Source organism: Psittacula echo (genome assembly GCF_963264785.1).
Source record: "Psittacula echo genome assembly, chromosome: 2".
In the NCBI taxonomy this organism is placed as follows: domain Eukaryota; kingdom Metazoa; phylum Chordata; class Aves; order Psittaciformes; family Psittacidae; genus Psittacula; species Psittacula echo.
Window position 1 is genome coordinate 30,977,805 of NC_137737.1, and position 22,483 is coordinate 31,000,287.

At 40.8% G+C, this 22,483-nt stretch overlaps 1 protein-coding gene across 1 annotated transcript in view; it reads right to left on the bottom strand.

Annotated features, from left to right (window-relative positions):
* The window catches only part of SCIN (scinderin), a gene marked incomplete at its 5' end in the record, with an annotated part of 46,836 nt that overhangs the window by 16,067 nt on the left and 8,286 nt on the right, over positions 1 to 22,483 (bottom strand). Inside the window, one exon of the mRNA XM_080611441.1 lies at positions 13,804 to 13,953. Coding sequence (XP_080467567.1) covers positions 13,804 to 13,953 — 150 coding nt within the window. The remainder of the gene's footprint in view (positions 1 to 13,803; positions 13,954 to 22,483) is intronic.

Genomic DNA, 22,483 nt, shown 5'->3' on the forward strand with positions numbered 1-22,483 from the left:
GGATGGAGCATTCACAACCTCCCTGGGCAACCCATTCCAGTGCCTCACCACCCTTACAGTAAAGAATTTCTTCCTTAGATCCAATCTAAACTTCCCCTGTTTAAGTTTGAACCCGTTACCCCTTGTCCTGTCACTACAGTCCCTGATGAATAGTCCCTCCCCAGCATCCTTGTAGGCCCCCTTCAGATACTGGAAGGCTGCTATGAGGTCTCCACGCAGCCTTCTCTTCTCCAGGCTGAACAGCCCCAACTTTCTCAGCCTGTCTCCATACGGGAGGTGCTCCAGTCCCCTGATCATCCTCGTGGCCCTCCTCTGGACTTGTTCCAACAGTTCCATGTCCTTTCCATGTTGAGGACACCAGAACTGCACACAATACTCCAAGTGAGGTCTCACGAGAGCAGAGCAGAGGGGAAGGATCACCTCCTTTGACCTGCTGGTCACGCTCCTTTCGATGCAGCCGAGGATACGGTTGGCTTTCTGGGCTGCAAGCGCACACTGAAGCCGGCTCATGTTCATTTTCTCATCGACCAACACCCCCAAGTCCTTCTCTGCAGGGCTGCTCTGAATCTCTTCTTTGCCCAACCTGTAGCTGTGCCTGGGATTGCTCCGACCCAAGTGTAGGACCTTGCACTTGGCATGGTTAAACTTCATAAGGTTGGCATCAGCCCACCTCACAAGCGTGTCGAGGTCCCTCTGGATGGCATCCCTTCCCTCCGGCGTATCAACCGAACCACACAGCTTGGTGTCATCGGCAAACTTGCTGAGGGCGCACTCAATCCCACTGTCCATGTCACCGACAAAGATGTTGAATCCAACCCTTACTCTGTTGCTCCACCACAGAATGATGCTTATCCTCTCCCCGCCATTGCTTCTTGTATGCAGGTTTGTCCTGAGGAAAAGCATGAGCAACTCTGGCCTCAGCAAGGTGCACAAGTGCTCCTATTCTGCAGTGACCACCAGTGTGCACACTCTAACCTCATGGTGTATGTGATGTTGTTCAACCACTTAAGGCTTATTCAGCTCCACAGCTGTTTCAGACTAAGACATGCCCACAGCTGGCTATGGCAGAGCCCACCTTGTCTTACATGGCTATCATCTAACACCATCTTACCTCTCAATGAGAGCTTTGGAATGCCAATTTAACATTGTTTTATCGAAAGTATTCATTAACTACACACCTGTAGATCTTGTCTGAAGGGTGAGGGATAAAAGAAAGTCAAGCTGCATTAAGTTTCAAAGCTTTGGTTCTTTAAGTTTTGTTAAACCTTTATGCTTACACTCCTTGGCTGGTGCAAGAATATCATAGTGAAAACCAAAAGAACATCAGATTCTCTACAACAAGTGCCCAAGTTCACTCCTATCTTGTGGTAAGTGCAATATATCATATCCTGCCTTCATAACCATAATCCCCTTTCTTATTCTCATGTGCACAATCTCTTCTCTATAAGTATTTGCACCCCCCAGAGAAGTGCAAAATATGGGCCAAACCTTTTACTGACACGTGAAATTCTACTCAGTTGACCTTGAAAAGAACAGAAAAAAATCACAGGCAAAAGGTTTCTAATCTGTAGGAATGTGACAAGGTAAATAATTTAAAATAAACCCATCAAAAGAAGAAATTTAGCAAACATTGTCTTCATAACTGGAGAAGCCAGCTCCGCATCATAAAATAGTTAATATTGACTTAATGGGAGGAACAAGTTTAAAGACTTCAGTGAGGCTGAAAATCCAGCTTGGAAAACAATACTCGAAGAACGTGTCAGGTGAAGGTTAATTAAAAGAGAAATCCAGTTTCGTAGAGTTTAACTTGTGTACACTAGCACTGTGTTTGTGTTTCTTCTTACTATACACAGTTTGGGTTAGGTTTCTGGGTCTGAAACTAAACTATTTGTTGCGGCTGTGATCCCAAATGCCAGATCTCAAACCCCTTGAATTCCCCTCTTTATATGCTAAGAGCAATAGAAAGAAAAGCAAGACATTTACATAGCTTAAAGCTGTCTTGTGGTCCTGATATTTTATTACTTAATACTTTCAGAAAACAATCAAGATTAGTAGGTTATCATTTACTCTCTAGCAGCCTCTGACATAAGCAAGTATATCCTGCTCCCACAAACTCAAGGTACACATGTAGGCTGTGATGGAGTATAAATCCTCAGTGCAGGTCAATAGGCCTGAACCACAGGCACAGCATGGACTCATTGGCAGACAAACGCTTAGATTTTTATTAACCTTCAAAGCAGAGAAGAATATTACAAGGAATGTCTCTCTGAAATAAATACTGCCTCCAATATCTACTGCAGTGGTCTATAAAAGAAGATTAATCCAGTAGAGGGAGAAAAGGAAGAACATGATGCAAGCTAGTAACCACCTGTCTGACCGTGGGTACCAGAGCAGACATACATCCTGATGCTCATTGGGTAAAGGCAACTTTAGGACTTCGCTGTTGAAGTAACTGGGCAGTTTCATTTCTAATCATTTTGGCTTTATGGTTCTCCTGCCAGAGCACAACCACTGCAGAGGATATTCTGGTCCACTCACAAACAACTTTTGACATTGGTCAGGTTATGAATAGCTGAATATGCTTATTTCACTGGTTACTGTAACCTGGAACTCTTTCCACCAATCTGAGCAAGCATTAGAAAAAGACTTAGAAAAAATTACACTCCCAACAGGAAAAAAAAACCAAACCAAAAAACCCTTTCACTAAACTGCTCCCAGGTAGCTAGCAGGATTTCTGCCTGAAATTGCCTCTCAGTAGTGATTCCAGCCACAACAGATGTCATTACATGCTCACCTTGAGCAGAAGACCTCCCACCTGTCTGAACAGAGATTGACAATAAGATGGAAACAGCCATTAGGTACTGAGCAGTGGACAAAAATTATGGTTTATACTAACAAATAGTTCCAGCGTGCTGTTAATTTTTTGGGGGGGGTGGGGGGGTGGGTTACCATGTAGTTCATCAAAAGGACTTCCTAGTATTAAGGTCTAAACCTGATCTGTATGCATCCAGATTGCTATGAAATAGCAAAACACATCAGTTGCTCATGGCACATTTGACACTTAAATTATGGCGTGCATTTTTAGCCAGCTTCTGTTTTCTTGGGAATTTCAAATGCAAATCACAATTTTATTCATATCTCTATGCTTAACTTCCTAAAAATAGGGCATTAGTCCTTGGCAGCTTTTCATGCAATATTTGCAACTTTGCATATCTGTCTGGGGTAATTTGAATATAAATCCCTTACTGGTACAACAGCTATATTTTAACATTCATTTTCTGCTCTGTGAAACAGGCCATGGATAACAGTTTCATTAAAAAAGTATCTAGATCAGTCTTGAGAGTACAAAATCGATGTTTTTCACAGTTTGCCTCCAAGGTAAAACAAGCTACCTTCTGCCCTGCTGGGACTGCACAGCTGGCAGTACCTAAGTTAGATATTTACACTGCAACTGGGTGTGTGTGAAACAAGTTGAGCAAACCCCCAGCCTACATTATCTTCAAATGTCTGGCTTTTAGGATGCCTTCAGGATGAACAGTGATTCCACACTAAACAAACCGTGAGGGTGAATGGCAGTAAATATGCACACACAGCAGCCTTTTTGTAACCATTACTGCTGCTGAACATTGAGAACTGAGCTGTTCATTGACCTGCCTACCTGCAGCATAATTAAAAATGCAGTAAGTAATCACACTACATCTTTTTCACATTTATACTCATTTTTTAATCGTATTCCTTTGCTACATGCTCCTCTGATACCACCAGAACTATGAGAATTGAGGCCCAAATCCTGCAGACACTTACACATGTGCTTGAGATGCCTGTTTTTTCTGCTTACTGTGACATAAAGTCAGGCACACACTGAAGCCTTTCTAGCTTTGCAGATCCCAGTTTGAAAGCCTTGCAGATAAAAAAATCTTATGTGCTTCATGACAGTGCATGTTTATGTGTTGGGAAATAATAGAAATAAATCAGTAACTAATGCCAACATGAAACCTCAGACAAAGAATACTCATCTGCTAAAATCCATGAAACTCACATCTTTTCATACCTTAAGTGCCTCTACTTTTGCAGCAGGGCATTTGGCAGTGCCACCACATGGGCAGGTCCTCAGGCTGTAGCATGCTGGATCATATCAATATTGGGGTAAAAAGAGGAGTATGGCAAACACTCTGTGAAGCTTGAGCTGTAGGCAGCAGCAGGGGTTGGCAGCCACTGACCCTGCTAGAAAAGCAGTTCCCATGGGATGCACAGACACTGGAAGGATCAGCAGGCAGCCATGGTGAATAAAGCATCAGAAAGGTGTTTCAGCACTTAATCCATAATATGGGAAGGTGGAAAAAAGCTAGTTGGGGCACTGAAATGTTTTCCCAGCACACCACTGGCCCTACGCACAAGCTCAGCATTTCTAGTCCTATAGAACCCAATAAATCAGCCTGGGGATCCTCTCTGGTATGACACTCAAACTCTTGCATCCAAAACAAAGCATACATTTGGACCCTAATGTTTAAGAAAGCAAACCAGAGAGTATTCTGATAGTTCTTCTCTAATGCCTCCTGCTGTGGCTTGAAGTAAATTAAATATTTATTAGGACAGAAAAAGAGAGAGAGCAATAATGTTTCTTTCACCTGGTTGTCTAGGAGATGCATCCTACTTAGCTCTTTGAAAATAATTTCCTCCTGCTAGTTTAGGTGCCCTCCATAAACTGATTTCTGTTTTTAAGTTCCTACACCTCCTCAAATTTTGTGTAAATCAGCCAAAATGTTCAACAAAGGGGCTATGATTTATAGCTCTTAAAAATTAGTTGCCACACTGATTACTGCAGCATTCAAATTCATCTTAATTACCTACCTCTTATTTTCAGAGCTAAAGCCAAGTAGTATCAAAGTCATAGGCTGGTATGTAAGCAAAAGACCTGTCCCTAATAACCTGCTTTGCAGTAAATACAATTATTATATTTGCACATTTCTTCAATGTTACACACTCAGTGGTGGTGAAAATACTGAACTGATCCCATAACACACGGAACGGTTTCTTCTATACAGCTGTTCTTCATCCTTGCTTAGATGTGAGATAGCTTTTACTTTTACCTTTCAAGGTGTATTTGCCTTGGGGAGATGCAGGATTCCAGAAACAGCACATCCCTGAGCTTTTCTTACAGCAAAGAAACTCTGTCCTTTCAGTTCTTCTCCATGAAATCCCCCCGTTGCTACAAAGCACATGGAAATAACAGCTCCACGTGGAGATAGCTGCTAACAACTCTTTTCTTTGGCCTTGCCTTCTTAATTATGCTCATTTAATAACTGAAAATTATAGTGGGTTTTCATCAATAGATTTCTTGATAGCCTAGCACAGAAAGGAAAAAAGCCATTACAAACTCCATTAATATTCTAACATGTAATTATAAGATTATAATTGAGTAATGTGGTAACCCTGAAAGTGCTACAGCTGCCGAAGAAGAAAACATAACAAAGATGAGTGGTTTTCTCACCCACAAGAATGCAAACGAGACATATTATAATTTAATTGCAAGCACTTACAGAAATTCATTATGATTTTAGAAATTCACTGAAATTACCTCCTATAGAACCATCTTTCTTAATGTAAGAAATTAGGTTTTCAACCATCTATTATTAGAGCTGTTCATAAATGATTTAGTTCATGCCATGCTGTACAATACACCTGAACATATTCTGTAGTAAAATTTCTAATGCAGGCACTGAAATTCATATTTAGAGACTTAATTAAAAGCCTGACTTTCAGATGTACTTTGCACCTGCAGCTCTTATTCAGTTCCCTGTCATTTAAGTACCTGGCTTTAGGCAGCCAAGATTGAAAACTGCAGCTTGAAGAACATTATGGGTAACTCACAACGTAGCTGGAGTCCTCCACCTTTTTTGGACAGAACACTTGCTGATTTTCTACCTGGGCCTGGGGAAAACAGTGGACAAAATGTTCAGCTGGTGCAAAGCAGCTAAGCCTGCTGAAATCCAGGCCATGCCTGCTTTGTCTGAGCACAGGTTGTGTAATTGAGTCCTTTCAATGGCAATTTGCATCAAGAAAAAACACTACCCTTAATGAACAAGATCTACCCAGTAATTAGAAAGAAAACAGGACACCTGGGTTTGACAGCTTGAAACTGGCTCCCTGCAGGGCAAGGGGTTTGTACTTTGCATCCACATTCAGAGCCTATCATAAACTCTAATTAAAGAGTGTAATGATAAATAAAATGACACTCCTCAGACTGGACAGATGTTGCTGTGAAAGATGCACAAGCATGTGTAGTATTTTTCCCCATTTCAGTTCATATCCTACAAACCCCTACTGTTTGAAATGGCAAGACCCAGACTATGCTCTTGCTGACACCTGCATATATCCAAAACCATTCCAGAGAAGAAGCAAATTTGTCTTCCTGAGGGGTAAATTTGACCTGTGGTTTCAAAGCAGCCTGAGAAGGTTCATTTGAGTATCTAATGCAACTACAGCTAGTAACTATAGTTAGTATAGTTATCTGCTATATAGTAATCTGCTGTTTTCTGCCCATTAGCTTTCTTCAATCTTTGCTTTCTCAGGTAAGTGTAGTTAACTTCTCTCTTTGTGTTTGACTGCATAGATGAGTCTTTTCACAGGGGACTGGTACAATTTTCATTGTCCTCACCCCTCTCTCAATGCATTAATTTTCCTTTGTACATGACTGTTCAATACTGCTTCTGCCCTGGGACCAAAATTAATTTCCAGTATGTTTCACAAAAATCCCTGGAAGCGTGTTCATTTTTTCCAACTACCTCAATTTAGATAGTAAAAGATACTACTTTGGTTTACATATCCCCAAAGCCATGGATAATTCGGCCTAATATGATTTCATTAAGGTATTTTTCATATTGGGCATTTTCTTGCAAGCTAACAGGTCAGGCTGGACCATAATAGTTACATGCAATTCACTGCTTATGAACTAATAACATTTGAGTTTATAATGTAGCTGTGTACAAGCTACATGGTTAAACAATAGTTTAATCCCCAATAAATGCCTGGAATTTGTATTCCGCAAAAGAATTTACTCCTCCTCCACCTCCATCACTCTCACTGTTCCTCCACTCCTCTGTTTACAAAATAAACAAGACTCTCCTTATCATGACTCATAATACAACCAAAAGTAAGGGAATAAGAAAGCAAATGCCATGAGAGCAGCAGTTTTTGCAGGGTTGGGATGGCAAATCCTACTCTTGCTGCCTCAGGGAAAGGAGCAGGAAACAAACCGGTGGGGCATGCACTGCTCTTCCAGCCTTATGCAATGATCCAGGTGACAGGACCAGGGGACTGCAGGAACCTGCCTAGCTCCTTCAGAGCAGCATGCCCTTGCATTGTTAACCCACTTATGCTAGTTACAAGCCTCAGCAAGCTTTAGTTTTTCCCAGCTACCTCACTGTGCTTTGTGCCACCCTTGGAAATTATCTTCGGTTTGCAGCAAGTAATTTCTAGGGGCTTGGATTTAAGGAGGGAGGAGGTGGTTCTGCTCTTCTGTCCATATGGTCACACATCTATCCAGCTAATTTAAGGTTTACTAGAGCCTGAAGCTGTGGTGATGTTTGCATTACTTGGGTCTCTAGAAAAGCAACCTCTGTTACATGCATTTGTGATGAGATCTTATTTTCTGTGCTTTTGATATTTTATCCGCATGACTGAGTTAGGACCGTGGAATGCTACCAGTCCCCTTCCAGTTACAAGAGTAGAAAGGCATGACTGGCTGTAATATGATCAAACCATTACCATACTTCTGTGTAGTATTTATTCACACTCTTAGCAAAAACAATCACTACTGAACACAATGGCGTTCAGGAATTCTCAGGATTTAGTGTCACTTAGGAGTTTTAAAAAAAAGGGGGAGGAGATAGCTGCATTATTAGAAAGAAGGAAAGGTGCCCTCTGTTGTTCAATATTTAAACTAGATGAATATTTACACAAGTGTTTCATGAGGAGTGAGTCCGTGTTCATCTGTTGTAAGGTCACAAGAACTCTCACAAAACCAGGAACATGACAACTGCAAATGCTGAGCAAACAAGGTTGTGGCATTTTTTTGTTTAAAGGCAGAAGAGCAAGTCAAAGATGCGTGCTAACATGATCCTTCATTTTCATGTGGTTTTAGGCTTCAGCAGGCATGTTCCTCAGGTTTTATTGTTTCAGGCATGAATATCAAAAACCTTTGCAAAAATTAAACAAAAGCCAAGAGCCTCAGCAGTAAAAACTGCAGCAATCACATGCTACCAAGAGCTGCGGTGTTAAGGGAATAACTTGTAGGTGAACGATGAAGCAGTTATTAAGAATCAGAGAGTTTTGACTTCGCAGAAAACAGAACCATCCTGAAACACATTAGCTGAACACTTCATGATTAAGCAGAAGGGACAGATGCATGCTTAATACTTAGCTTAGTTAAAACTCAGTCTATTCTCCTTTTTGATTGGCTTTTACACCCTGCAGACACACTGTCAAACTGCCTGAGATACTTGAAATGTACCACAGGGAGATAAATCCATGTAGTCAGCACAGTACTGTCAAACTAAAAATCTTTTAGGGTGTCTAGTATTTCAAATTGCACAAATATAGTAAAACAACTATACTAAGACTTTATTTTCCTCTCCTACTGTCGTGGTTTAAACTCAGCTGGTAAATCAGAACCAAGCAGTCTCTCTCTCTCACTCCCCCTCCTACCTCCCCCTGCTCCTGGAGAGATGGGGAGGAGAATCGAAAGAATGTAACTCCCACGGGTTGAGATAAGAACAGTCCAGTAACTAAGGTATAACACAAATCACTACTGCTACCACCAATAACAATAATGATAAGGGAAATAACAAGGGAAGAGAATACAACTGCTCACCACCTGCCCACCGATACCCAGCCCGATCCCAGCAGTGATCTCCTGCTTCCAGGTAACTGTTTATATACTGGGCATGACGTGCTGTGGTATGGAATACCTCTTTGGCTAGTTTGGGTCAGGTGTCCTGTCTCTGCTTCCTCCCGGCTTCCCCTCCTCCCTGGCAGAGCATGAGACTCACAAAGTCCTTGGTCAGGGTAAACATTCTGACCAGCAACTAAAAACATCAGTGTTATCAGCGCTGTTCCCAGGCTGAAAGTCAAAACCACAGCACTGCACCAGCTACTAAGAAGAAGAAAAATGACTGCTACTGCTGAACCCAGGACATCTACTTCATCTCTAGAGATACCATACCAGATCAAGGTTTTGATGTGTTACAAATGGAGGATTGGGTGCTTTGCATCTTTCTCTTGGGCGATGAACTGAATTTCTGTTTCCTGCATTACTGCAAGCAGCTTCAGCTTGCTGACCAACTAGTAAACTTCACAAACACAGATGTTTCCAATTCCTTGTTTCTCCAGTTTGCCATTACTCTGAAAACAGAAGCACAGCTCACACATTCACTAGCCAAACAGCGGACAATAACTCCACCGAAAGGAGACAGGGTACCTCAGTCCATCACTCATCCCACTCACCATTTCCCATGACACTACATAATGAGATCACGGGAAACTGGTTTTAAAATTCAGCTTCCCCAGTGTTGTCCTCTCTTCAGAATTAGAGCAGAGATTCCAACTACAGTTAGAAAATTGTCTGTCCTGAGTACAACTACCTGGTACTGTGGCTGCTGTCTCAGACCTCAGTGATCTCCTGGGTATCCAAATGCAGCTCTGTGACATGTCTGCTTACTACTTCAAGCAGTCAGAAAGACAAGCAACAGGGCCCACAATGGACCCTAGAGAATTTGGAGTCAGTTTTGAAACTACATATTTAGTGTTCCTTTTGGTTAAAGTTAAAAAAAGAAGTGTAGCTAGCTTTAACCCTAATGTGGTCACTCTAGAGCAACCAAATTGACACAAGCATTGCTAAGACCTATTTTTGGATTGGTCTCATGCAGGTGAAAAATTTCCTGTAACACAATTTGAACATTCAGGCCTAAAATACAGCAGAATGAGTACCTCTATCCAGCTGTTTACATATGAAAATAAGGGCAGAGTAAGCATCTGGTGAATTTTAATATGGGCAGCTGTGACTGTGGAGACCAGTCACAGTTACTGAGCAGCAACACCAGCAATTTGTCCAAGGTGGTCTGCTACTTTCTAAATTTATGAGGCAGCAACCCTATACAGCACTGCCGGTTGTTACCTCACCTCAAGTACAAACAGCCAGATCAAATACCTCTGATATGCCTGCACAGAAAGTTTTTGCCTTGTCTTTGCAGTCAAAGAGTTCTACTGATTCCTGCAGCATCTTATGAGACCTTCTGTGCTCTCACTGCAGGTCTGAGCTTTCCAGACACGCTGCATTTCCCGAGTACCAGCACAGGACAGTCACTGTGTTCTCAAGTGCCCCCTGGTCACTATGGCAGACGAAAAACAAGCTTGCTCCTGTCAAAACTACTCATGTGCCCGGCTTCTAGCTGCTCTCCTTTCCCAGGGCAAGCAAGCTCTGTCTTGCTGGCCTGCCACATCAATTGATCCAGCCCTACAGCATGCTCCAGACAGCTCTCTCCCATGAGCAAATTGTTCAAGCTGTGCCAGCCTGTTCCCAGTTCTTGCTAAAAACAGTAGCTGTGAGTAGGCAACTGCGCTTGTCAGACTAGCTCACCTCACCTGCAACTCCCCAGCTCCCAGTGGGAAAGCGACTGGCCTGGAAACAGCAGCCTAGCATGGCCACTGCTACCTCTGCTAATCCCATAGCAGGTCAGAAGGCTGGCAGGGTTTGTTGAATCAGCCTGTGCCTGGCCTCTGAGCACAGGCACAGCAGTCTTCTTTTGCTGGCTGGGAGTCAGGACTCTGTGCTTACAAAGCAGGGCTAAGATCGCTGTCAGCTGTTTACCTCAGTACTCGTGGTGGGTATGTCAGCCCCTGCCTGGTGAACACTTCTCTAGCAGCACTGCACGAGCAGGTTTAGCCATTTAGCCACTCGTATGGAAGCAGATTTCTAGCTCACAGGAGGGGAAATCATTCCTGACACTTATCAGAGAGAATTTCAGGAAATCTCATTCCGATTTCAGAGGCATACTGAATGACAAAATAAATGCTTAAACTACATAATTATTTTCCCTAGTAAATAAATCAACCTTTTTCTAAGAAAGCTAGAGATGGCAAAAATCCATCCTTCCTGATGCAAGGAAGTCAGCCTGATTGAGGGCTACAGCAAATTACAGACAATTTTGTGAGAGCAAGAGGAAATCAAAATGGAGCACCAGGAACTGCATACCACTTTAACAGGAAGAGGTTAACTACCCTCCTGGTGTACCAGCAGCACATTTCAGAGCTTGGAGTGGGACAGCCACAGCTGAGCTGCAGACCCTGTTATGTAAGCAGCACTTTCTAATGCACAGCTACCTAGCATAATGCAAGCTAGAAGGTGAGCTCTGGATGATGACAAACTCACTCAAATCAGGCTCATTACAGTGGTGGTAATAAAAGCCATGAACCTACTTGCTCTGAACTACCATTTTATTTCCCTCTATATTCACAATGCAAAAAGAAAAAGCAGAAACTTCTTCATATTCTACTGAGCAAATGAAGAAAAGATAAATTATTAAAAATATTAAATATAAATAGAAACAAAATAAATATAAGATAAATAGAAAATTATAAAAAACATTTATTATTGGAGCGAGTCCAGAGGAGTCCATGAAGATGATCAGGCCGCTAGAGCACCTCTCCCATGAAGACAGGCTGTTCAGCCTGGAGAAGAGAAGGCTCAGAGGAGACCTTATAGCAGCCTTCCAGTGCCTAAGGGGGGCCTACAGGAAAACTGGGGAGGGAGTTCTTCAAGGGCATGTAGTGATAGGACAAGGGGGAATGGCTTTAAACTGATAGAGGGGAGATTTAGATTAAATATAAGGAAGAAATTCTCTACTGTGAGGATGCTGAGGCGCTGGCACAGGTTGCCCAGAGAAGCTGTGGCTGCCCCATCCCTGGCAGTGTTCAAAGCCAGGTTGGTGGGGGCTTGGAGCAACCTGGTCTAGTGGAAGGTGTCTGTGCCCGTGGTAGTGGAGTCGGAACCAGATGATCTTTAAGGTCCCTTCCAACCCAAAGCATTCTATGATTCCTAAGAAATATATGATATCCTAAGTAAAGAAAAAAAAAAAATGCACTACAGGACCAGATTGCCACCTTGCTGTTTTTCCTGCTCTTAAACATCTGTCAAGGTTGCTACAAAACAACAGTTGCACACAGCTGAAATATATGACAAACAGATGCAGGGGTGAGGCCAGCCCATCCCTGCTGCTCGTAGCCTGTCAGGGGGAGGAGGCAGCCAGCCTCCTGGCAGTCATCCCTGCGGCCGCTCTCATCCATGCTGCAGCCACACAGAAGTCTGACTTTGCATCTGCATCTCAGCTGATAAGGGGTGCAAAGTGCAGCCTTTCTGATCAACTGTCCCAGCTCACACTTACATGAGCTTATCAGAAACCCCTTGCAGAGCCTTGAGCAGTAACCCTGGGATTGGCTTAGCAATAGGAAACTGCTGTGAGGGGACGGTGCCAGCAGGTTCTCACGGTGCCATCCAGCCATGAGCCGCAAAGGGCTGCAACCCAATACTGTGATTCAAATAAGGAGCAGGAGGTTGGGCTCTAATTGTCAACTCGTGCTCTCTGCATAAAAGTCACAGGTGTAAAGCATGTGCCGCATCAGAGCTGGTGTGAGAAGTCTGTACAAGGAAGTATAAAAGCCAGAAAAAGGATTGTTTGTTTGGGTTTGCTTTTTTTTTTCAACCCTTCAAAAAATCTCTGGTGTGCTGGGTGCCACCTCCCCCCTACTTTGAGCACAACCACACGCATATTTACAACCCATAGCAAAAAAAGCCTTTGCAAGCAGATGTACAGATCATCCAAAGGGGTGGTGATCACATCTAGCATGGCCACAGGAGGCAACTCAGCACCTGGCATGTTTTGTGCTTAGGCAATAACTATTTATACTGCATGTGACAAAACTGAATGCAAGCACCACCAAAACTAATGGCATACCTGCACGCACCATTAGCATTACTTCCTGAAGTTAATCTAAAGTACAAGACAATATTCCAACTGTACATTTTCTATTTTATTGAAGACTGCTTTATGACCCTGCTTCCCTCTTCGTTCTTTTTGGAGAATGAATAGAAAAGGCTTAATTTAGCACACAATGAAAAGTGACAATGAATGCTTTAATTAGTATGTGTGGCCTGCAAAAAAACCAGTGGTTTTTTTTTTTTCAAGATCTGAAAACTCCATAAACTGTAATATTTTTTCCACTCTTTTTAACATAAATGGTTAAACATTTTAAATACACAAGGGTTACTAGAGGCTAGGTGCATGAGAGTTTGTCATAGAAATGGTTAGGCAGCATGCTTGGCTTCATAATCTCCGTGCAATCTGCTACATTTTTTTGCTTCTAGACATAGTAATTCTGTATCTTTCCTCTTGCTTGGTTCTGTCCCACCTCCATGCTTCTCTTTCCCCATACAGAGCAGACAGCGTGGTTGAGGTGTGTGTTACGCTGTTCATTTGGATACCTTACGGCTAATTCAAGAAAAAGCAAACATTTAGCTCCTGAAAAGGTATTCCCAGGTAATTAATTCTCTCAGATTCTGTTGCCAATGAATTTAACAGTGTTTGGATAAGGAGGGAAAAGGAGTATAAACTGGCCTCCCATAACCTAAATCTGACTTCCTGGAATCCTTGAAGAACTTTAGGCTTGAGACAAATCCTATTTAGCTCTTGAGGCATAAAAGCATTTTATTCACAGCTAAGTTAGTAACTGGTATGTATATCACAATACCTCTATGAGCTGGTCTGGTTCACTCCCTTCTTCCACGGTAATTAATTTAGACCTTCCATTTCGTTCATTGTCCCGAATGCCAACAGCAACTTGAGTAGCCTTCAGCCGCTCGTATTTATTGCACGATGAGCCACACCACTGATAGATTTCCTATAGCAATTAAAAGCACACACACATTAGCAATAAGATTCAATGCTGAGGAAAATGATGAAATTAATATTTTATTAATGATTATGTGACTGGATCTAAGTCATGAGAACATCAGTGAAGCTACATCTTTCAGAGGGACTTTCCAGAAGAGATTTGCTAAGTCACCTAGATATTTATAATATGCAAGATATTTACATAATGTAATTTAGTATCCAGATACTAGGAGATCACTTAATCTCAGAATACTCAGAGTGCTGGTTTGACTGAGTTTTATCCCAAATACAGATATATCTTCAGATATATCTTCATATATATATACATATATACAAAGAACCTGAAAGTCCTAAATTTGCTACTGCAAATCCGTTTTTATTTTACATCTGGCAGTTTCTCATCTATGCTGTTCAGCAGTGCTGGTTCTCATCTGTGGCAAGAAACAAAGTAATTTCAAAATCTCAAGGAAATCCTGACTGCATGTGCTACTCACAAATAATGTTAGATCATTCAATCCAGTTTTTATTTTGGTGACTTTTTGTTGTAGACTGATATTTGTTGCACACTCTGCTGTATCAAACCACATCAAACTGATGACATCAGTGTTTTCAATAAAAAGTTTTCTTCACCAGAAGATTTTTCCTCAGTGTACAGCTGATCTAATGCTCATAAAATTTCATTAACTTCAGATTAATGCCAGCCCTTCCAACTGTTGTTATCACAAATGTCTTTATAAATTACTTCTAAAGATTTACAAATCAGGAATACCCTGGTTTTCTGGTCAGTTCCTCCCCTGCAGAAGATGGACCCTTCCTGCCTCAGGAACTGACTAAAATAAAGACAAGAAACACATCTGTAGAAGATCTGTTCAGGAAATGCTGCAAGCAGCTACAGGTAACCTGCTGAGCCAGGGGCCAACCCTGTGCCATTGCCACCTTCACAACGAGCAACTCAGGCACTGCAGAAGCTGCTCTTCAAGTTGATAAGGGAGTGCACTAGTGGCAGTAGCCCACCCCTAGATACCATCTTACAGGCCTTCAAGACCTTCCTCTCAACTGGCTGAATAGGTAGCAAACAGGCTTGCCCTGCACATGACTGGGAAAGTGCAATTCAATCAGAACAGCATGTGTTCCCAAGGCACCTCTCAGGAAGGAGAGCCACCAGAACCAGCCTAAGACAGGTCACCTAACCCAGTCACACCACAGACCAAGGACACCCAGTTTTGGCAAGTCCCATTATTCATCCTGAATGCAAAGCATTTCAGAATGAAGAATATAGATTTCAGTCTTCATGAAAATCACTAAAAAAAAGCAGAACATAAGCCACAGAGCTGCTAGAGGCTGAGCTGGAAAGAACTAGTCAATGAGAATTAATTAGCTTGAATGGTTGCTTTTCCCACCATTCCCTTCTCCTGGAAGAAAGTGATTTGATTCTATCAACTAACCCAAATAGTACAGAAATAAAGGTACCCTATAATTTTCAACTTTAAACAAGATTTAACTGGTTTGTGTTCACCTACAAAGCAAATAAGGATTTAATCAGGACCCTCACTGAGTTAAGTTACGGGATCTTAGTTTTACAGGCTATATACAGCTGTATAAAACTTAGCTTTTTGGATGAAAACCTGTTCCATTCAAAAAAAGCTTTTAAAGCCATTTCTGATGACCACTGTTATTTAACAGTACATGAAATAGTAGTTTGCGACAAGCTAGAGATAAAACACAGCTTCTCAGCACTAGCAGATGCAGACTTTTAGAAGACAGCTAACATTGACGCCACCTGCATGCAAAACAGTGCTAGCAACTTCGGATATATACTTCTTGCCAGCTCAGATATAAAAAACAACAAACAAAAAACCCTCAGTGACCTCACAGCCAAGTTCCCTTCCCTTTGGAAGCATCCTTCAAAGAAGTTTCAAGCTTACGTCAGGATTATAGATTCCCAGAACTGGATGCCTTTCAACTACAGATGTTGCGCAACAAAACTGTGAGGTTTTCAGCTTGCCTTTAGCAACAGGACTGTAGGCTTAAGACAAAGAAGAAAAAATAATAACAAAATCTGCTTCCAAGTTCTGGTTTAAATTCTGTCAGCTTACTGAGTGTCCAGAATCTGCAGACACGCTTGGCTTTGCATCTGAACCTTATCTTAAATCTGGCTTTCAACGTTTCCACAGGAAAAGAAAATATTAGTGCATGTTTGGGGAAGCGGGGTTTTTTTATAAATAACTAATGAAAGACTGCCTTGAGTCTCTAGAAAGTAAAAAGTTTCAATTTCAGCAGTTTTTAATATATTTATTATAGCCATGCACTGCTTTAGACACCTTCTCCCAGGTTTTTGGAGACTTCCCGAAACACAGACTCCTTTAATTTCTGAGAATTTCAGCACCCAAACTTACTCATTCTCATCTTGGCTTACTTCCTACTAATTGAGCTTATTTGAAATTACATGAAAAAACAGAAATCACTAAAGACATAGCAGCAATTAATAGACATTCTTTAGTTCCGTACCTGGAAGCAATAAGAGGAAGAAGACAGATACAGAATTAGCTGAAGAGGTTATGCAGCTATTGCCTTAGTGTGTATGCTACAATTCATGGAGATTACTCATTCAGAAGGGTTATAAGTTCAGTTTCCAGTAGTGTCTGTCTTCTCTTGGTCTTTTGGTAACTGGTCATGCAATCTCAAACAAGTATTCTCATCTACAAAATGAACAGTATTTACTGACCACAAGGATATTGTGAGAACTAAATTGTCACTTCAAATTACAAAGACTTTTACTTCTCAGACAATAAATTTACATTTTCTTTTCTTAGCATGTCTTAGCATTAGCTGTTCCACTGCACAGCTACCCTCTGGCTATCTTGCATTCACAGTGCATTCTCCCAGTCTGCCTTCAGTCAGCAAGTGACTAAACTAGCCTCTCCTACAGTCCACTGGCTCCAGACTTCCAGTAAAAGTTTACAGTAATGGATTTCAGGTCTTTTGGTTTGCAGACTTCATTATTTTCCTTATGGAGCCCACATTCCTTAACTACAGAAACATTCCCCCAAATAATGTGGCCTAAATACTTTTGCCCTAAACTAAAATAAATAAACATGAAATTTTGTTAGCTGTAACTCTGAAAAACCTTGTGTGGTAGGGTTTTCTCCTGCTGCATAAAAAAGTTGCATCAACAAGCAGTGTCTGAAAACATCCTTGATCTGAAGTTCACATGGATAAACCATACCCTTCCCGTAAGCTTAGTCTTCCCCGATTACTTAAAAAAACTACATTGATTTTAAAAGCTAGAGAAACAAAAACCTGATTTTTTTCAGCACTAGAGAATAAAGACAGTATTCTTTATTAAAACCCTGAAAGCTAAACTTCATGTACAGTATAATCTAATAGAAGGAAGTGAGCAGCCACAAGTCACAAAGATGTCTCAAAGTATATAACGTTTTACCATATTTACTGTGAGCACTAAACAAACGTCTTTAGCACTTAGTGCTACAAGCTTTCAGGAGCTTAGATTTAGTTCTTTTCTCTTCTGAAGTAAAATCATCTTTATTTTTAAATATAATTTTGAGGCCTCATGGTAGAAGCTCAGGTGGATATTTACAAGATAGTCTTTCCAATTGAGTTTACCCATTTCAATCCCTAGGCAGATTGGGGGTTTAACAATTTAAAGCCAGAAAAAGATTTTTTTTTTTTAGTTAAAGTCACTTTTTGACAAGACTTGTATTATAGATCTATATTTATCTGAAATACAATCAGTTATCTAACCATGTCCAACAGACCGCTGAGCTTTCGGCTTGTATCTTAGCATTTATGTATTTATTTTTAGACATATATTATACATATAAAGTGCTCAACTACAGTCATAATATGGTATTTAGCTTTAGCTCACTCAATACTTTCACAATTTCTTAGGTGTACTACAACTTCACTATTTTTAGGCTTGTTTTGCTAACCTTATTTTGAATTGGCAGGCTGACAAAAAAATGTTTCCATTAAAATGAAAATAGACTTAAAGGGTTCACACCCCTCAAAAAAAAAGGAACTTCATTCATCACTTATTCTCATACCAAGCTCAGTTTATTTTGGGGTTTTTAATCTCTTTAACAGAGTTTGAGAGAGATGATATGAAAGAGAGCTATTCTGCTACCTGATATTAATGTTTGTTCATATCAATATACTGGTCACATCTCAGTGGGACAATTAGCAACTGAGGGTCAGAAAATGTTATCATAAATAATCACAGTGATGACCCTAGAGCTCCTGAGGGAGGTTGGGAAGGCAAACCAGGTCTGTGCCATACACCCCACAGTCATAGCAATGTCTCTCCTCATCTGTGCATTTTGGGGACACAGTTCAGTCTTCCAGTTATAGAGCAGCTAGATTTACTGCTTTTATTCCTGATAGTTTCTGGTTTGAGAGTGACCTTGAACAAGTCATATGAGATTTCTATAGCACATTAAAAATGACCCAACATTTAGCTTCTATATAGCAGTGCATGTCAGGATAGTTATGCACGGCTCGTGAGCAGGAGCACCTTGGCACTTTTCACTGTTTGGAGGGGGCCTTGTGAAAGTACACCTCCTGCCTTCCCACTCCAGCCCCAAAGGGCATGTAGAGCAAAAGAAGGGAAAACAGAAACAACATGCTTATTTCAGGAGTGACATAAAACCAAGTTTTCCCTCCTAACACACAGCCACCTCTGTATTCAGCTGGCAGCCTGCTCAGTTTGGAGGAAAATGAAAATATACTCTGCATCCTGGTGTCTTTTCTGTAAGTCTTAGTCAGGGCAATGAAAGCAAAAGCCAAGAAGCTTAAATCTGTGAAGATCTCAGTTTTGTTCTGGTTACAAACATGTCCTCAACATTGAAGTGTTTTAAACCTGTATCTTTGTTGAAATACCTAGTAATTTCCAGGCCCATACTGTAATTTCTGATTTGCATTCTCTTACATGAAGGGACATTAAAAAGCTAAATAAATTAGACAGGTTTCTAATTCAAAGCAAATTTGTTGTGAAACTTCAATTTGGTAGAAAAGAGCAGTGGCATGTTTAAGAGATTAAAGCTCACTAATCTTAGAATATTAAAATAAAAAAATTAAGCTTTCAGTAAGGAAAGACTTTAAGCAAAGTACCAACAAGCTGCTGTGTCTCCATTCTTTGTTGGCAGGCCCTGAGGCACCCTAAAGCTGTCCACGTTTGCCTGCATCTGAACCAGAACATGCTCCCAAAATGCAACTGCACCTCAATTGAAATAAAATAAATGAATAAATAAACATAAAAATGTTACCACACTTAGCTGAGTCAGTTAAAACTGTAGTGTGGACCCTGTCATGTCAACATGGCATAACTTACTCTGACTTAAAGTATGTTAGTCAAGGTGTTGTCTTCTGTTCCCCTAAACCACAACAGTAAGTACGGAGGTAAGGCTATGAAGCAGAGGGGCTTAGCAAAAAGCAAAACAAAGGCCTTTAGCTAAATCTGCTTGTTCATGTGAAACACCATACTACATTCTCTTTACCCTCACAACTCATACAAAAGGGCTAAAGCAAGAGGTTTGTAAGGTTATTACTGCCTTAATTCCTCCCTTCTGTTAATCTTAGCTGCCTCCATTTCTAAGAAAGAAGCAAATCAGAGCTTGAACAAATAACCAAATGACAGAAAGCCCCTGTAGTGGTTTCACAGTGGGCAGGTAGAAGAAAGGATTAGGAGGCATCTAAAGAAAGGTAGGTCAGGAGGAGAGCACTGTGATGCAAGAGTTCCCAAAGAAGCCTGCACTCCTCATGCTCCCATGTGAGTGAACCCTAGATACCACTTTTTGAGGGAAGCAGAATAAAACAAGCAAAACTGGAGGCAGATTGAACACGCACAAATATTGGCAAAGCTTCTATAAATATCTTGTCAGGCTACTATCAAAATAATTGGCATGCACTCAGCTGAGACTCCATTCATTCTCCTCATGGTCACTAATAAACTGCTGTTCCAATAAGGCAAGAGTTCATTTTAGCTGAAACTGTTCTTTGTTAAAGTCTAGTCTCTTAAAGTTATGAGATTTAAAGGAAAAATGACAATACAAAATACAAATAGACTTGCAAAAAAGTTTTTATATAAACTGCAAACAACAAATACTTCCAGTGTCTACAGTTCTCAGTAAAAGTGTTTGTAAAACAAAGACACATTATCCTAGTGTTTGTACTTCAAACACCAGGTTTTTGGAAATAAAACAGAGAGCCCAAAAGCAGGAGTGTGATGTGGGCTTTGTTTTAATTATTATTTTTTAATAAAAAAAGTGTTAAATAAAAAAAAAAGTCCAAATGATGTAGAAAACTTGATCTTTTTAATTGATATATATATATATATATTTAGAAGAATGTTTAGATCAAATCAGGTTAGTATAAGCTTCTGGAGACATTTTTCTACTTAAATTAGTCAATTTTTTTTTTCCTGTCTTGACTGTTGAATTCTTGATACAGGTTGGGGGTGGTGAGGGGAGTGGAAATCATTTCACATATTCATCCAGTCTGCCTTTTACATTTGTTAAACTGGGACAGACTGAGCCATTGAAAGTTGTAGAGTTTTGATAATCCAAAACAAACCCTCAATTCACTCAGAATGCTGCCAGAGCCACCATCAGCCTGGCCCTGGTACAATCACAACAGTGCCTTTGTAACCAGTCTTGGAGTCTCCCATTTGATTCAACTGGAACAAATTGTCGACTAAAAATAAGTCAGATGTACCACGCTCATACACTTACCACATTTATTTTTCCTCTCACACCTGTTTTGACAGTGCTACATCATCACGCATTAAATGGTAAGCACCAGGAGGATATTCATTCTAAATAACAGCTGCTCAAAGAGCAAAACATCTGGATTTCCTACAGTACCAGGAAGAAAACTAACCTGATTGAATCCCTGTGTATACATATATGTCCTGTCTACCTTGAGCTTTAACGACAGTCTCTGTTTCAGCCACTTTTCTGCATAAGAGTGGGGTTGAGGGGAAGCTTTTGAGTCCATAGAGTATGAAGGAAAACTATATACCCTGGAAACTCTAACTGAAGGTGGGGGGGGGAAGATTAATGGTTTGGTTTTTTTTTTTTCCTCTCCATCTGATGACTTTGGGACTATAAAAATTCCCAGAATGCTGGAGTTCAAACTGCTGGAGCTGTAAAAATAACTGGTTCATGGAATTACACAAAAATGTATGCTTGCTTACTGAGATACACCATGCATAGACAGAAACACACTTTAAAGTCCACGAAGTTAATAAAGAGCAAAAGCAGTTTAGTTCCTCAAGCTCTGCTACTTGTTTGACAATTCTCCACTACAGCACAAGCAACAGTTTAACTCTTAGCTGGGGGAAACTGGGGAAGAGGTTAGTTGTAGGAGAAACATGTGAATGAAAAACATGGAAAAAGAACATGACTAATCAGTTGTTAATGCCAGGGAAATCAATGAGAAACTTAAACTGACAAACCCCAACATGCAAGAATCTGCTCTTCCAGTTCTGTTTACATACAAACAGTGACTTTATTAAGACAGTTAATATGCTGATTGTAAATTGGTTTCTCTGAAGGAAGAGAAGCAAAGCCACCTAGAAGAGAGTGCAGGCAAGAAGCAGAACAGGAGCAAGCAAAACTACAAATGTGCTTAACATGCAATGTGATACCCCATAGGCATAATCATAAAGAAAAATATATGTCCTCTTGGTCTTTTACTGTTAAAAAGCAGAAAAAAGCAGAAGTTAATTTTCTTTTTGCAAACATAATTTAATCCACAGCAGGTTAACAGGTTTTATAAAAAGCAGATGTGATAAAAAGCCAGCCTTTTTGCTTTTATTTTTTCCAGTGTCTTTGTGCAAGGCAGCAATCTTTTTCCTTTTGACATGCCTATTCATTCAGGAGCTCAAGTAGAAGCGCACTGACAGATACATGATCACAACAGCTTTATTCAGTCTTATACTTTTGAGCTCTAACATCATAATTTTCTCTTGTGATTCATGGAGCCCTTGAGAGGTACATACACTGGTTACTGGATGGCACAAGTTGGTTTTAAGCACATCATAGGCTCTTAAATTTCAAACCAGCAACCTCATGGCTTTTTATAATTCAGTTTATAACCACCACTATAGGAATAGGAAGAATGAACAACCAGCTGCAGTTTACCTTTAGTCTTCATTTAACTTGAGATAGAGTTATCATCTCACTGCCTGCATTCTTCCTTTGTGAAGAACAGTAGTGTTTCATTAGCAGAACTTTGATTCTACTGACAAAACTTTCCAGCTTCAATCAGGCCCAGGCTCAGAACTGTTTGGTACTTACCACACATTCCTCATTTCCCCTTATTTTAAGGGCTGCCTAATTTCTTCCAGGAGGCTGAGTGTTACACAGCCCTCTCCCTGCCCTCTGCAGCCCTGTGGCTCATAGCACTGCTGCTGCCGCCCATCGGGAGGGAAATCAGCCGAACAGAATCCAGTCCTACATTCACAAAGCTCTACCTGAACAAATGCGTAGAGAATATTTTTCCTGATCAGTAAGGATACA